Source organism: Hoplias malabaricus, chromosome 15 (assembly GCF_029633855.1).
Source record: "Hoplias malabaricus isolate fHopMal1 chromosome 15, fHopMal1.hap1, whole genome shotgun sequence".
Lineage (NCBI taxonomy): Eukaryota > Metazoa > Chordata > Actinopteri > Characiformes > Erythrinidae > Hoplias > Hoplias malabaricus.
The window spans coordinates 25,459,958-25,478,060 of record NC_089814.1 but is presented as its reverse complement, the minus strand read 5'-3'; the positions used below and the strand labels follow the sequence as shown (position 1 = coordinate 25,478,060).

At 42.5% G+C, this 18,103-nt stretch overlaps 1 protein-coding gene across 1 annotated transcript; it reads right to left on the bottom strand.

Annotated features, from left to right (window-relative positions):
* Positions 1-271: 271 nt before the first annotated feature.
* LOC136668833 (protein sprouty homolog 3) lies at positions 272-7,604 on the bottom strand. Its single transcript, XM_066646557.1, has 2 exons — positions 7,138-7,604; positions 272-2,086 (listed from the first exon to the last, which is right to left on the bottom strand). Exon 2 carries the CDS (start codon positions 2,064-2,066, stop codon positions 1,176-1,178), a length of 891 nt encoding a protein of 296 aa, XP_066502654.1. The 5' UTR covers positions 2,067-2,086; positions 7,138-7,604; the 3' UTR covers positions 272-1,175.
* Between the last annotated feature and the right edge of the window lie 10,499 nt (positions 7,605-18,103).

The window sequence follows — 18,103 nt, the reverse complement described above, 5'->3', positions numbered from 1 at the left end:
TCCTGCACATTTCCTGGACATTTGGGAGTTCTCCTAGTAAGGCCTTACATAACACGTCACCCTGAAAGCAGCGGGAAAACAAGAGAGAAGAGTCTTGTATTCTGTCTTTGGTGAGGACCATCCATGACAGAGGCTTTGTTCCTGGGAATGTAATGGTGGTTCATTTGCATTTGGTCCCATAGCACAGTTGGAGATAGCACAAGGCAAGGATCCTGCTACTGGAAATCAGAAAGAGGGAGTAGAGGGCAGAAGTGGGAGGGAGGTGGGGGGAGGGGGAGGGGAATGGTGAGGTCGCGAGCACGCTCAGGAGAGACTGGCGTCAGGCTGCCCTGGACTGGAAACCTGACCAGACACTTTGTCTTTCAGAGCAGCTTCTCTAAAAATAAAAAAAGGAAGGCTTCTGTTGACAACAGACACAAGCCTGAGACTGCACCCATGCAGACACGCCTCACTTCTCTCTCAAATACACAAGCACACACACACACACACATTACTTTTCTCCAACATTCATTTTCACGCACCCATTTCATTTCTTTTAAAGAATCTCACATCTCACATTTTCTTCCTGAATAAGCCTAATCTGTATTTAATGGTCCCTTTTTGGTGTCCCAAATAGTTTTGATTCATGTAGTCACTGTTCTCTTTTTTTTTCTTTTTTTTTGTTAGGCTGTTTGTGTCCCCTTCTGATAGGGCGCCTTGTTCTGCATAAGATTAAATGTCAACTACTGCTTTGTCCATCCATTTTTCGGCTGATTTTCCAGCATGGCAGACTCCCCATAGACCACCAGGACTTTTATACACTTGGAAATTCTTCAACCAACACAGCACCAAATTTCATTTTTTGTTGTTGTTGTTGTTGTTATTGTTGTTGTTCTGATAGCTTAGCTTACTTCTTGTAAAAATGGCGTTTGAATCAAAAGGGTCTTACCCAGAAAAGAAAAAATCAAATAAATAAATAAATATTCTAAACTTTGTATTAAAAAAAAAAAAGAAAAAAAAACAAGCAACTAGAGCTTTCTTTGTTGGACTGGATGCGGGGCAGGCCTGTTTTGGTCGTGTGGAGGTCAGTAAGTTCGATAGAATTGTTTGCCTGCTTCATGATCCAAAGTGTCTTCTCGGGGAACTGTGAAAGCGACAAATGCATATTCGCAATGAGTATTTGGGGCATCTCGGTGTCATACAGGTTTCTCCATGGTCTTGCGGAAAGGCGTGGGGTTGGAGGCCGAGATCTTACGGCACACGGTGTTGGTGTTGCTGCAGCGGCAGCCGGGCCGCTTGGCGCGGTCGTAGCCTCGCTGGCACAGGGTGAGGCACAGCTTTGCAGGAGGGTAGCAGCAGAGGCAGGGCAGGCAAAGGGCCAGGAGGGCCATGGTGCTCCAGCGAGCGCAGGCATGAGCTGGGGCACAGGAGCAGGGTCGGTCTGCGCAGTTGTCCTCATCATCTCCCGAGCAGTGGTAGAAGAGGCCCTTCACACAGCACAGGCAGGTGCCGTATTCCACTGCTGTCTCTGCTGAGCACAGACAGCGCTGGCCACAGGCCCAGCAGGAGGGCAAGCTCCGAGGGGCACAACACTCCTGGCACTTGCAGCGGCTACAGCGTTCACAGATGAACAGATGCAAGCCTAAATCCTCTCCATCGGCCAAGCCTTTAGCTAACGAGTCTGGTTTCAGTTCCCCCTTGGGCTGAGAGCGCACCACCGCGCCCAGGCCGGAATGGGAGGGCGTTAATCCCAAAAGAAGTCTCTGGTCAGACGCAGCGCTGCCGCGGGACATAGAGCTGATGGTGCTAGAGCGGCTCAGGTGGGCCAGATGGGAATGTTGGTGCTGACTCTGACTGCGAGGCATGTGAGGGTGCCTCTCATCGTGCGAATAGAAGACACCCACCTGAGTAGCAGGCTCTAGCGTCACAGGTCGATCCACGTAGTCATTGCTGGCCCTTATTGAACGGATCTGTTCTATAGACAGTACAGAGATCTGCTGGAGGTCCAAACCATCCCGGTCCATCCTAAGAGGAGGTGCTGGATCCATAACGTCGCTAGGGCCACCAAGGGAGAGACTTGGATCCATTCAGGGGACATCCGACAAACCTGAAAGGCACAATAGTGAGAGATTTCGTTATTATAACACAAAACATTTCAAACTGTTAGTAACTGTCACTGAAGGGAACAGCAGAATCACAAGAGCACATAACCCTTGTTCACACCACTTAGATAGTCGACTGCTGAGGCGTCAGCTATTATTAGACCCAGAGAATGGAGAGATAAAACCCATTGACATCACACTGTAATTTAGCATCTGGAGAACACAGCTGTTGACACAAGGGAAGGGAATCTGAGCAGAGAAATTGACAGCGATGAATTGTGGGAAACAGGGGGACCCAAATGACTTAGTGTCAGTGTCCTGAGGCATCATTTTTTTTCCAGCTGCTGAGAGGAATCCAAAAGCCCCTCCCTGCAGCTTTTCTTTTGTTAAGCCTTATCCTCCATAAACAGGAACAACATGGCTAGTGGAATGTACATCGAAAACATCAGCATCCTGGAATTGAGAAACATGCTGCTTCCATTATTTGATGTCATGCCCCAACAAGATCTTGGACTGCGGTGGAGTTTGGTGTATTCACAACTGGAAATAAACTAATTGTACAGATTCGACAAACCTCCTGGGTTGTCTGTGTTTTTCTGCACAGATTTTGTGTTACACAACCATTCGTTTGCATGAACAAACTCAGACCTCTCCTAAGGGGGTCATTTTTCACAAGGAAGGATTCTGAATGAATGGAGGTGCGTTTTAAGGCAGGCTCGATGATGAGATTAGACAGGAGAGGAGAGCCGTGCCTGACATAACCAGGAACGGAAATCCATACGCAAGGGCAGCAATTAGAGGAAGCAGTGTCTGCTTCCAGTCCGCCAAGTATCCGGGGCACAGTCAGCTGAATTCCTGGCAAGAGCCCTGGATGCTCTCGCAAAAAGGTAAGATAGCATCCATCCCCTGCCGCCCCCACCACCACCACCCAACCATAAAGTCGAGATAAGGAGGCCCAGGTCGGAAGTACAAAATGCATTTGCGAATTACGCGGAGGAGGAAAGAGAAGTCCTGGAGAATAATTACATCAAACCCAGCAGAGAGCTGCAGTCAGGTCCTATCAGTCCATCTAATTGTTTAGAGGGGCCTGCTGTTCATTTCCATGAGCTCATTATTCAGGGCCCGATTTCGCAAACAACATTGGACTTCCAGCCAACGGCGCATCTGCAGACAAAGCCAGAGAGGAAGTTTTGGGTTTGCTCATCTGTGTCATGTCAGCCACTTTTTAGGTTGCATATTTGCGAGAGCATTTGCACATGTCCTCTCCATGTGGTTTTCCTCAACTGTGTCGGCGCTTGGGAGCATTTATCACTCGGGGCTAGGCTGAAGTTTATTTGAAACTTTGCAATGAGCTTCATTCTCCAGTTAAACTCCAGCACAAAACATCAAATGCCCTGGGGCAACATTTTTTTTTTAAATCCATTCTTGCGCTATTAGTGCTGTTCAATTTACACTTTTGCAGGGAGACATTAAGCAATCATTAAAGGCAATGTTGACGATTCTTGGAAGTGCTTTTCTCTCTGGTTTGTTTACGTTCAGAAGCTCAGCGTCTTTTAAGGTGGAATGGTCTTTTTGAGGGGAAAAATTGAACTTGTCTGTAAGTTTTTATTCACTGTTTGAATTACCACAGAAACTAATTTGTAACTCAAGCTGTTTAGTGTTGTAGCACTTTCATGCAGTAACATGCAGTTAGTGCTCCTGAATTTAGAGTAAGTTCCACCTTAAGCGATCAGAACAGCAGAAATAGGTCACTGTCCACTAAACCCCCACCCCCCAAATAAGGAATAGAGCAATATCCTAATCTTGATTCATGCTTTTCAATGTATAGAGGTCTCTCCATTGTCTAAATTACTCCAGATGCCTTACCCTAGTATATCAGACAGAGACCTTTTATTAGCCATTTACTGAAACTGGGATTTTGTATACTCATTACAGTTTTAAACACGCAAACAGACTGGAGAGCTAGCAAATGGTAAGGATATACTTTCTGAATGTTATACATTTTTCCACCTTTAATGTAAATTGCATATAAATTACTATCACCCATAAATACCTCTACTCCTCTATATTTCATCTGTCCTTTTTCAGCTGCTTGGTAGATGTGTAAAAGAAATAAACTAGTTTAGAAGCAATAACACAGCAGCAGCCTCGTTACCCCTTACCCAGCCCCAGACCTCATCCTAGTAGCCAGGGTGCCAATGGATCGATAAGCAACACTCCAGCAGCAATGCAGACGAGGCGTTGACATCAGGAAGCCTGAAGAACCCCCTCCTCACTCCCCGCAAAGAGCACTCTACCACTCCCTCTCCGGTCCCAGAGCACTCATCAGCTCCACATCCCCAGGACCGCACACTGGGGTGAGGCCGAATGAAGATGCTTTACTGGTGTCTGAACACTGAGCTGAAAAAATGACACAACCCCAGTATCCTGACTGCTACCAGCCTGCTTCATTGTTCAACAGGCAGCAAAAAATGTTGATTCACCAGTGGACCAGGAATGGTCCACTTGCATTTTAACAATGTGTGCTGAACTATCGATTGCTGGACTCGGGTTACATCTTCTCAATCCCAAACTCTAACCACGACCTCTAAAAGAGCTCCTATTCAATGAGGTGAAAGCATCAGAGCAAATGGACTCTAGTACGGTGAGTGAGGTGTATATACGTAAGCAGCAAACATGAGGACCAGGGAAAAATAGCTGTATGTTAGGTTAGAGTACAGCATTACTTCATATCTTAAAGGAACTATAGGTTCACTTTTTAAAATATTTTCATATTTTTTTGTATTATTATTTTTACTTCTGAGGCACTCTCTTGTGTAATTCATTTTTACAACACTGCACCAAAATCTATTTTTGGGAGGGGGGATTCCTACCCTCCCCCAAAAGTTACATAGTGCAGTTTCTGCAGTGCTGAGCATGAATTAGCCACAACATCTTCTCTATTACAGGTCAGTGGATCATCAGGAAGGTTTTGAAGCTGTAAAGTTAAGGTAAAATACTACCTACTGTTCCTTTAAACACCTTTCTCTGAAAGTCAGAACAGCTGAGCGTAGTTCCTCAGGATGTTTGGGGATCTGTTTCTGCAATCCAGCATGCAGCCAAAGCATTGCTTCCTGCTTGAGTTTCTCTTCTGACCTAGAAGAGCCTTCTATTTGTCTGTTCATGGTTTTATCATTTGGGCTGTGGAGGACTGTAAACTCCAGTGCGAACCAAGTCATGTCGACAGGTCAAACAGATCAAAATAGCATCACTCCTGAAAGCCCCTGCCACTACCACCACTACTGCTGTGATTATTACAGTATAGTAAAAAGCCTTGAGTATGGGGCACAGAATGAAAGACCTGCCATAACCATTATGGAGTAAGGCTAAGCGTTTATGAGACGGTAGTGAGAAATGGTCATGTTACGTTGTGAAGCATGCTTTTGGCAAAAGCAAATGCTGGAAACGTGGGCATCAAAGCCAGCACCTGTCTCAGGTTAAGCCATCTAGGCAGGCACAGGCCTGGGCACCTAGGAACAGGAAAAGAAAGAGCTGTGTGTGGAAAGATGGAGAGAGAAAGAGAGAAAGAGTGTTTACTCAGTCCCGCCTGCCGAGAGGGGTAACCTGAAGACAGGCCCCAGCGCTCTGGGAGTATCAGTGCTGAGTGAGCTGTGCCTCACGGCTCTGCCCCTGGGCTCCTTGGGCCCGGTACCTTGCACACATCCTTGGCCAGGGTAACCCAATCCTGGACAGGAAGAGGATGAAGAGCGCATATTATTCATAACAATCGCCACACATCCACTAGCTGGGAGTAACCCAACACCCTGGAGCAGGGAAAAGAAGAGAGGTGAACGAGGAGAGGAAGAAAAAGAGGGGAAAACAGTCCTAGGATCACCCAACAATGTTGTGGCGAATGTAAAATGGAAGGCAGTCCATTCCACAAGTGATGGCAGTAGAAAGATATCGGTCACTGAGGGGTGGGTTGGTGGGTGGGCAACAAGGGCTCTGGGCCAGTGACATCATAACACAATCCTATTTTCAAATCGTCTCTCACTGACCCCTGGCGCTGATGCTGCAGCTGATAACTGTCCAGCATGCTAAGCAGACACTAAACTTTTCTGGCCTTGTGTTTCTATTTATTTCACTGTATCTACTGAGGTAGAGTGGCAGATTGGTGTTTTCTGGATGGAAACTGATTAGCTGCTGGATGTTCTAGGCCTGGGATTTGAGGAAAGGGTCAGAAGAGGCCAGGATTTTTCTCCAAATTCTCCTGCTGGCCATGAGTTGTCAGTCACAAGGACCCTGGGTCAGCCCCTCTGGACCCTCTGGGAACACAGCAGGACTGAATGACAATAAACTGTATGAGATTCCGGATGTGCTGAATCCGACCCCCAGGAAGGACTGAAATAGACACTGCAGACCAGTTCGGGCAAGAGAGAGAGAGAGAGAGAACACAACTAGGCATGTCACACACTAGAAAGGTTAAAAGTATAGACATATCTTAGAATTATTTGGGAAAATATAAATGTTCTATTTCCCAAAAAATAAATAAATAAAAATATTTAAAATCACTGTAAAGTAAGACAAGGGGAAAAAACAGTATATTTTTTTTAAGTGTAAAGTTTAGTCTTAGTCTAAAGGACCAGCACAGCCAAGTGTGCAGTGTTCACAAAGCTCCCAGTGTGTAAAAAAACATTTTCAGGTATCAGAGCTTTCCCAGTCGTTATCAACCTCTCTCCCAGTCTCTGCCAGCACAAATTGGCTGTATTGACAACTCCGACCTTGAGGACAATCAATGTCATCCCTGCATGCCCTGAATCCAGTGTGGAGGCTGGTTGAAAGAGGGAACTGTGTTGGAGACACTGCGCTAAACATGCTTCTCACAGAAAGTCACTGATAGACGTCAAGGAGCCCATCCAAAGTGCACGAGTCGGATCGGCAAGCCATTCATAATGCATGGTTTGTGGGGGGGTTGGCGAACCATTGACAGTGCCCAAGTCAGACCAGAGAATCATTTAGAGGTTTAAAAGTGTGGTAAAGATTAGACAGAAGGAAGACACATGAACAGAGTACTCACCTCTAAATGGAGGGAGATCCATTGTGAAACACAGGAAAGTGCTCTTAATGTTTCTTGGTGGTCTCTCTCTCGCTCTCTCTGTCTCTCCTCTATGTGCTGGGGCCACTCGATCAGCTTTGTCCCTTCGGACACTTTCACAAAAAGTCCCAAGCGTGCAGGCAGGCTGTCCTCCCTTTTCTCAAAGCTTAAAACATTCCAGAGCCAAAGGAAAAATGCAACACTCCAAAGGAAAGTGAGGAATCTCGTTTAGGAACGAGGGCAACATATGCAAAATATCCCAGTCAACAACTACAGAAAGAAAAAAACAAACAAACCACACTGACACACACAGAGAGTAAAAAAAAGGTCCTGGAGGGAAGTGAGTGGTAGAGGCAAGGCTCAGCAGACACTTCCACATACAGTTGGAGAGCAGTAGTTGATCTGTGGTTTGTCTAGTTTCAGAATGAGCTGAAAGTGTGAGCACTGGATTTTCTCTCTCTCTCTCTCTCTCTCTCTCTCTGGTCAATGCTCATCCATTTGCTCTCAGAGGGCTATGTGTCTGTGTGTGAGTGAGCGAGGATGACACAGACAAAAAGAGAGAGAGAGAGAGGGAGGGAGGTGGAGGGAGAGAGAGAGACAGAGGGTGGGAAACAGAGGGAGGAAGGAAGGGAGGGAGGGACTGGTGGAGGGAGGGGGGAGGGGTTGTCGGATATGAATGGTAGATAGAGAGAGCTGTGGGGGTGGGAGGGGGGCTGGAGATAGTTAATGGCTAAGTGGCATCATCAGGCTGAAACTCAATCTCTCATTTGCTCCCCCTCAGGCACTGTTCCATATGATTCCCTGAGCTTTGCCTCAAGCAGGGAAAGAGAGTGAGCGATGGAGTGAGAGAGAGGGAGAGTGTCTGTGTGTGTGTGTGAGAGAGAGAGAGAGAGAGAGAGAGAGAGAGAGAGAGAGAGAGAGAGCGATAAAGAAGATACAAGCAAGTTAAGAGAGGGCACACAGAATGCCAAAGAACAAGAGATAACGGTCAGCTTTAATAGGATTAAAAATTATCCTTTGGTATCAAACTAGGAGGCAAAGTTCCCTAATAACCAGCAAACAGGCTAGTGCCAAGACCTTTGCAAGGTTAGTCAAAAAACTTACCATGCATGCTCAGTTGTGCCCTATAGGACCCCCAGGCTCAGCTGGTTAAGTCATCACAAGGGATGAAGCATCCTTTCCAATTATACAGCCTGTGCTAACGCCAGTGTGTCTTTCAGGAGCCCCGTGGTGCTAGTTCTACAGGTGATATTTAAAGGCGACCTTCAATTTTGTTTAATAAAAAGCACCATATTAAAAACTTCTGAGGATGTTTCACCATTTGCAGCTTTCCAGTTTGTTTGTATGTTCAAAACCAGTGTATTGTGATTACGAAGCCCAAGTGTCTTTAAATGGCTACAAAAACAAAGTGTCTCGGTCCAGTGTGCTAGGTTTCCTCTCTCTCTCTGTTAAGGGCAGAGAAAAAGCATCTGGATTTTTTTAGACAACAGAGAGAACTCCAAAGGTTTAAAAGCATGAACTGAGATGAAGATATTGCTCTTTTCCTGCTCCATAGATGGTTAATATAGACTTATCTTTGCTGTTTTGCATTACTTAATGTGGAAATGTCTCCGAATTCAAGAGATACAAAACTAACAACCCGAGTTACAAGTGAGTGTCTGTGGTAATTCAAACAATGAAAAAAAGCTTACGGACAAAAACAGGTCACTGTGCTTTCACCTTTCCTTTTAATTACCATTTCCATTTTTCATGAAAATATGGTTGAAACACTGATGTAGTGCTGAACTGTGTAACGTGAAAGGGGTCAGATTTGGCTATATTTCTCATGAGAGAATCACATGGTTTCGCTTCGTTTGAGGGCTCAAAGGTCATGCACTTCTACAGTTTTGCCCACCAAAACAATGTAGATTTCTCTATATTATTTAAACTTCTTAAACTGTATGTACAGTAGATAGTGAAATATATTAAAATCTTATTCGTAGTGTCGCAGTCACACAGCTCCAGGGACCTGGAGGTTGTGGGTTCGAGTCCCACTCCGGGTGACTGACTGTGAGGAGTTTGGTGTGTTCTCCCTGTGTCCGCATGGGTTTCCTCCGGGTGCCCCGGTTTCCTCCCATGGTCCAGAAACACACGATGGTAGGTGGTATGGCAACTGAAAAATGTCCCTAGGTGTGAGTGAATGTATGAGTGTGTTCCCACCTTGTGCCCAGTGATTCCGGGAAGGCCCTGGACCCACCACACACTGTTTGGCACAAAGCGGTGCGTCTTTGCTTGCAAAGCGTGAGCCTTTTGTGGAAGCTTCTTTTGCACCCAAATCATTACACTCTTGCCTGTTACCAGTTCACCCACATATTATGGGATGTTTAAAGTTTCATATCGGCACTGTTTAATTAAATATATGTATTTCACAAAACAGCAATTTTACAGGAGGTAAACACCTTAACTTTCAATGGAAGCGAATGTAAAAAGCATTTATTCCATTTTGGAGCATTTCTATTGGTTCATTTGTCATGAAATTTTTACAAAGTGTGAAAAGATGCAGTAAACTAAAAAGCAACAAAAATGGAGATACATGTTTTTAACTGGACAACGACTATATATATCTTGACTATTCTAAAATTGCAAAAATGTTTGAGCATGTTTCAGGCATCAAATTCTAAATTTGTTTAAATTTGAATACTAAAATACAGTTGTTCAGTGAAATAACTGGAAATCTTTTTATTATTATTATTTTAAATAAAATGAATAGAATTTTGTTCTGTGATAAGAGAATAAAAAAGTAACACCCTGTTACAAAATGTCCAAACTTTTCAGAAAAGAGTGTTGGTAACTTGAACATTTTTAGTATTTAACTCCAGTTATAGCATGTTCATTTGATATCACATTCTGCTGTTTGTGTATGTGCCGACTAGCAGCTGTCCTAGAGTGGATCACATCCTAACCCCACTGAATAATTCAGAGGCATGGTATTCGAGTGCGCGTCAGATTGGAACACAGCCCATGTTTCCTATCCTATTTACTTCTGTTGTTGCCAACAGATACCAGGAGACATTATTATAATGGAAACACGCTTGTGGTGAGATTAGTGACTATTGAGTGGCATGACTCTGTACACATCCCCCTGCGACAACAGGATGAAATCTCAGAATTAGTCAATTGATAGAAATAACTATTTTGTGGCGTGATGCAGGAAAGCAAACACAGAGGTGAAAGCACTCACATGTGCTGACATGACAGACCCTTAAATGGGTACAATACACGGCATCAAACGGAACGCACCTCCCACTGAATTTGCATTGCTGCTTTTACTTATGTCCTCTTATTATTGACAGTGCAGGGTTAAGATCTCCAAGGTAACAGGACGTGTGTGTGTGTGTGTGTGTGTGTGTGTGTGTGTGTGTGTGTGTGTGTGTGTGTGTGTGTGTAAAAGAGGGCAGGAAGAGGGGTACTTCCTGGCTTCCTGTGGAGGGAAATAGCTGGGACGGCCAAACAGAGCAGTGAGCTGTAGAGTGAATCAGGTTTCTCTGTCCCGGGCAAACTCAGCATGGCAGTAGAACACAGTTGTTAAAGCCCAGATCATGTCTCAATAATCTAGAACTGAGGTACTTCATATTTTTAAAATATGTTTTATGTATTTTTGTATATTTGTACATTTGTGCCTTTATCGTTGTTTACATAATTTGAAAATACCAGCTGCCTTTTATGTACAAAGAACATTAATGTCATGAACATATATATATATACTGGAACAGGATTTAACTTTTTAAATTAAGTCAAAAAAGTAGTTGACCACAGCATTAATTTGCTTGTTTAAAAATATGTACACAATGAGTCTACTGAGCTGCCTAAGTGTCTAGTGAGGTACTAAATGTGTCATGACACATTACATAATGTGAGCTGCATTCTGAGGGTTGCTGCAGGGGGCGCTACCGCAAGAGTCATATTGTCTAGTCAAGTGTCATGAAGTCACTCTAAGAATTGGTTCCTCATACAAAGATATATGCCACCGAGAGCAATTTTTTTTTCGATTATGCAACAGCTAAAGCAGAAAATGCACCTATACTGTAGACATAGCCCTATTCTGTTGACAGATGCTATGGTTTGTTCTCTATTGAAAACGTGTATTAACTTCCACAGTAACATTAGAGCACACATTGAGTTTGTACAGAAGGACCTTTATGTGTTTGCAGAGCATTGGAGTTGCCATTTGTGTTTGTGCTCTTGCGTGAAGCATGTTTTGGCCCTTACCTCAGCTGGCAGCATCGGAACCTCAGCTGTTAGCACCATGGATTCTGCTCTTCCCATATTTATCACAATTTTAATTATGTTTAAATAATAAAAAAAGAAATTAAATAAAGTGTTGTGCTTGTGTTGCATCATGGGATTGCCTTTGTGGCTGACGAACTGTTGGATGCTGCCTTAAAAATCAGACAGATTAAGGTACCTCAGTAGGCAGCATATTTATGGTATCTAAGAATTGGGACAGCCTACATGTCAAGAGCATGCGCACTATGATGTAACGTGCTCTCTATGTAGACAGCTCACTAGGTTATGAGACAGACCTAATATGTCTGAAGGTCTAGACACCCCTTAAAAAGTCTTCGCACCCAGAAGGAATCAACCGACAAATATGAAACTTGGTGGGTAGGTCTGACATTGTGAGACATGAATAATTTCACACTCTTCTACGCATGTAATGTTAACAAGGTCGTCCTGTTGCGCATGTTTTCTGTTCTGACTCATGCTTTTGTGTTGGTAGAGTAATTTACAAGTGAAGTACGCCTTTGAGAAGAGTTTGAAAGCAATTCAAGCAGTTGGAAGGGTTTGAGAGGGGTCGCATCATAGAGCTAGACTTAGGCTCCAGGAAGCAGGATGATCTTATTGATGTATTATGCGCTGCATCGGTTGTGCTGATATTATTAGAGCACTCTGTTTGCAGCAGCGAATTGAAGAAGGCAGGCACCAGTGACATGAAGGATCTACATGAACCACAGAAAGAGAGAACGGACAGATTTTCCAACATGCATTGAGTGACCTAGCAGCCACATACGGCTGCAAAATGCAGGACTACATGCACGTGGAACATTACAGTTACTGCATTTCAAATGATGCTAGATTACCTTTGGTCTTTATTACAGATGTGGGATGGATTATCGCAAGACACCATTATGACTGACCTCTAGAACTACATGCAGAGACGTCTAGTATACTGTGTTGGGAAACACAGCAGCCCAATGCCATACTGAGAGACACTGCTTCTCAATAAATATTCATTCATACATTATCTGTAAGCGCTTATCCAGTTCAGGGTCGTGGTGGGTCCAGAGCCTACCTGGAATATTTGGGCGCAAGGCGGGAATACACCCTGAAGGGGGCGGCAGTCCTTCACAGGGCAACACACACACTCACACCTATGGACACTTTTGAGTCGCCAATCCACCTACCAACATGTGTTTTTGGACTGTGGGAGGAAAACCGGAGCACCCAGAGGAAACCCACGTGGACACAGGGAGAACACACCAAACTCCTCACAGTCAGTCACCCGGAGAGGGAATCGAACCCAAGTCCCTGGAACTGTGTGAACTTCCAGGTCCCTGGAGCTGTGTGACTGTGACGCTACCTGCTGTGCCACATAATAAATGTAATGTTTTAATCGTTCATCGATAACCTTTATCTTCCTTCAAGATATCACTGCAATCCGACAATTCCTTTCGGGTGCAACTATTTTTGGACAATGAGTGTAAACAGTGAATTCAGCAATTTCTGTGGACAATTAATTCCCATCCTGATCTAGAAGGTTATAAATCCCCAGGCACTGGGCGGTGGGAGGAGCAGAGTTGGAGCACCTTCCAGTTGGGTTAAAGTGAGATTTGTGATCCAAAAATAATCCAATCAACCATCGTCATCATCTGACCTCATTAATGGCCTCATTGTTAAATGCCATGAAATCCTAACAGCAATGATCCAGCACGTAATGTAAGCCTTCCTGGAAGAGTAGAGACTGTTTGGAGGGACAATGTGTCTAAAATATTCCATACAAAAACTTAATTGGATGAGCAGGTGTCCAGAAACTTTAGTCCAATGCTGTGTTTAATATCAAGTGGAGATGTCAGTCTAGACTACAGATTGAGCGCTAGAGACAAAATACCTTTTCCTGTTCCCCTGCCTCTGAGATGCACTCTGCGTGTGTGTGTGTGTGTGTGTGTGTGTGTGTGTGTGTGTGTGTGTGTGTGTGTCCTCTCAATTGTATAAATAATGTGTTCAGTGTTTTTCATTCTCTCTCTCTCTCTCTCTCTCTCTCTCTCTCTCTCTCTCTCTCTCTCTCTCTCTCTCTCTCTCGCTCTCCCTCTCTTACTCTCTCTCTCTCTCTCTTTTCCACCACAGTGTCTCGACTGTAATAATTTACTTTTTTTCCCTCCTGCATTTGTTTCCGGAGCAGACAGCAAATACAGCAGAGACATTTACCTTCACCTTGTCTGTATCTGTTTGACTCCCTCTCACCATCATCCAATGCTCTCTCTCTAAGCTAAATTACCTTTCCTAAGTGTCTTTGAGTTCTTGAAAAGAGCTATATAAATATAATGTATTATTATTATTATTATTATTATTATTATTATTATTATTATATTATCTACCTATCTATCTCTTGCTTCACTGACTAACACTGTGGCTACACATAGGCTAGTTTAAGTAAATTAAGTAAATTCTTTACTTAAGGCTCAATTTTTATTTCTCATCTTGTCACTTACTGTAGAAATTGGATGGTTTAAGTAGCTGCATTCGCTAGTGTGAAACCTCTTTTTTGTCTATGCTTGTGAAGGTAGATAGATAGATAGATAGATAGATAGATAGATAGATAGATAGATAGATAGATAGATAGATAGATACTACTATACTGTCATACTGTCTGTTTATAGTTGCAACTAACTAAGTTGTCATAACAACAACAATAATAATAATAATTTAAATTCACAAATTTGTAAAGAATAGAAATAATTTTTAAATGTGTAGAAAAGATTTGCATTTGTAAACCAAATTTTTTGAATGTGGGAGTTTTTCAGTGTGGTGGAAAAAAACACACATTCACCTTCTCTGCTGTGTGTGTGAATCTCTTTTTGTAGTTGTGGATTTTTGACCCTGTTTTGACGGCCAATTTATGGAACAATAGGAAAACTTTAGCTGGACCAATCAGAACGCGAGGCCTGACACTAGTCTTTCTGTATCTCTGAGTATTTATAAGAGAAGATGCAATAAAATATATACATATATAAAAAAAAAAACAAATAAGTAAATAAATAAAAATAAATGCTCTGTATGAATGTACTGTACTGAATGATAGTGCATCCCCTGAATAGCTGTGGAGAGGAGAGAGGAAGGAGGAGGCTGTGCTGGACTATGGCACGATCAATGTTAAATGGCCTGGTTAATGATCAGCACACAGCTGACAAAGTCATTCATTTCTGCCGGCGTTGTGTACCCTATGTATGAATGTGTGTGTGTGTGTGTGTGTGTGCGTGTGTGTGTGTATGTATGTGTGTGTGTGTGTGTGTGTGTGTGTGTGTGTGTGTGTGTGTGCATGTTCTTGTGTGTGGGTGGATTTGCAGTTTCAGTTTCAGCTTAAAAAAAAAACAGGCAATAACATTTTTATCAGATAGAAAGTATATAAAAAATACTGGTATTAATATAAATGCTACTGTGTGTTTGTGTCTGTGTGAAAGAAAATAAACCCATAAAGATTTTATGTTGTTTTTATCAGATAGATGAAGTAAAATCAAGTAATGAAAAATATATATAATCTAACATTAATACAATAATTGATTTAAGGCATTTGGTTCATATTTATGTGTTACTAATGTAATAATTTTAAAAAGCAGCTTATGGTTGAACATGCATCAGTCTCTGAGGCACAATCTCTGGATTATTAAAGGCAGAAACAAGATTGAGGAATAATTTTATGAATTATATTACATATCTCATCATTTTATCAATCAGACCTTTCTACAAAATGGGAGAATTTCTAAATAAATATCAGATTCCCAGCGATGCCCTCTTCCTTTATCAGGTATATATTACTTTTGGTTGATAAAATATAGTTCTTGATTTTACTGACATTAAGAAACAACCAGTAAAAGATAATCTTGTCAGTTTCTGTCACGATCAGGAGATTTTTTGTGTAAATGAGTCACTTGAATGTCATTTCAGTACAGAGATTCAATTTTTTAGTTTGGTATGAACAGAAAATTACAGGCGTTCCATGAATATAACTGTCAGGAACTGACAAATTATTTTTATAATTTATTTGTTATTAATAGTTAGGAACAGGTAGTTGTCGCAGTCATACAGCTCCATGGACCTGGAGGTTGTGGGTTCATGTCCCACTCCAGGTGACTGTCTGTGAGGTGTTTGGCATGTTCTCCCTGTGTCTGCGTGGGTTTCCTCCAGGTGCTCCAGTTTCTAACCACAGTCCATAAACTCAGGTTGGTAGGTGGATTGCATGCTCAAAAGTGTTCATAGGTCTGAGTGTGAGAGTAAATGTCTGAGTGAGTGTCACCCTGCGAAGGACTGGTGCCCCCTCCAGGGAGTGTTTCCGCCCTGAGCCCAGTGATTCCAGGTAGGCTTCTAGGTAAGACCCACCACAACCCTGAACTGGATAAACAGTTACAGACAATGAATTAATTATTATTTAGGGCCAAATGTTAAATGGAGAGGAATATGGCCATTAAGGCATTTGTTAGTTGTCCTGTTAGAGAATATGTGTTTGTGTTTTAAAGTTCAGCAGCATAGTTGCATGGTTATGGTTGCATCTGTCAACTGTTTACACCAGGAGCATAAATATTTTACTAACATATTCCATACCATGGTCTCAAAATTCTTGACACATTTGTGAATCATATTCCAGTTTGTCACAAATCACAAATATGTTTCACTATTCACAAATAAATATTTTCCAGTCTGTGTCTCAAGGTCTGCAATTTGTACAAATACAGTTGAATCTCATAGATATATCTTCATTTTTATGTGAAAACAAATGGTTTTGCTTCAATTTATGTTGTACTCTCCAATTTAAATGTATTTATAAAGTGTTGATTTTGCATAGTGAACATAACATAATACATAACTTTTAGGGTTTTTTTTCTTTATAAAATGACCATTGTCAATTTTAATACTACACAACTCTTATATGAAACCATATTACAGATGTCACTAACATGAATCAGTTAGAACAATGAACTGTAGAGACATGAAAATTTGTCAATTAGCAGTAGTTCATCCTGCTTCTCAGGGTTTTGAATCCAGCTGGCAAAGGGCAGCACTACAGTGCACATTTTTTAATTTGATGACATCCTCAACTGGTATTCAGCCAAAAATATTTTTATATGATTACATGGCTAAAAGGAAACTAATTTTCAATTTTTGTTTTCTATACTTAACTCATTCTTTCATTTATTCATTGTGTGTAAACGCATATCCAGTTCTGAGTTGCAATGCATCCAGAGCCTACCCGGAATCACTTGGGGCAAGACAGGAACACACCCTGGATGGGCGCCAGTCCATTACAGGTCATCACACACTCACACAGTCACTCACACACACTTATGCTGGTAGGTAAATTGGCTATACAAAAGTGTCCATAAGTGTTTGTACTGTGGGAAGAAACCGGAGCACCCGGAGGAAACCCATGCAGATACAGGGAGAACACACCAAACTCCTTACAGACAGTGGGACGAGGAGGGGTTCAAACCCACAACCCCGGGATTCTGGAGCTGATTGACAGCAACAATACATATTACTTCACCATGCCACCCTGTAATAATGTTATTTTTATAAGTATATTATTAATATTGTTTTTATTAATATTAGTATTTTTCTTGTTATTGACGCTAGAGAAAGAGAGAGAGAGAGAGAAGAGAGAGAGAGAGAGAGAGAGAGAGAGAGAGAGAGAGAGAGAGAGAGAGAGAGGAAGTTCGTTCTGTGTAGTCTCTCATTTTACATAATCCCTATAAGAAACTGGACATAACCGCCCCAAACCACCCCCCACACACACCCTCTGGCTGCTTTATTCCTCCAAACAAGCAGTCAAGCCCTACTTCATCCTCTCCCTCTGTACCACTGAGCTACATAAACACCACCATCTGCATCTGATCAGAATTAACGCCAGCCACCCTCCTTCAGGGCCTCACTCTCTCTCCTCACTTCCTCACTCACCCTCCACCATTCCCTATTCCTCTTAAGTTACAAACATTCTTTACACCTCTTTATGGTGTTGTTTTACACCAGAATGATTATGAAAATTTTTATTCATTTTTGCTTATATTTTGTTTTATGACATGCAACTGATTTAAGAGGAAGAATCAAATTGCTTCTGTCACACAGAGCAAGTCCATGTTTACTAAATCTCTGACACATCCAGGCCACTAGGTGTCAGTATAAAGCCAAACATGAAGAAAATTGTTGAGCTGTAAATGAAGCCATTAAAGGAATATTATGTAAAATTTGTCTTTTTTGTCTCCTGAGCTCCCCCTACCCATTTCTGAGTGTAAATTACGCTTACAGTACAGTCAAGAAATCAAGTCTCTCTCTCACACAAACCCAACACCTAGTTGTGTTCGTTCTCTCTCTCTCTCTCTCTCTCTCTCTCTCTCTCTCTCTCTCTCTCTCTCTCTCTCTCTCTTACTCACTCACACACATGCACTTGTACACATTCTGACCCGAGGGATATTCACATCGGTCACAACCGTCTCTTGAGGCTTTTGGTGATAAACACACTCTCTGTGTCTCTTACTTACTCATACATCTCTCTCTCTCTCTCTCTCTTTCTCTCCCCCCCTCTCCCTCTCTCTCTCTCACTCACTCACACACATGCACTTGATGCACTTGTAGACACACATTCTGACCCGAGGGATATTCACATCGGTCACAACCGTCTCTTGAGGCTTGAGCTTTTGCT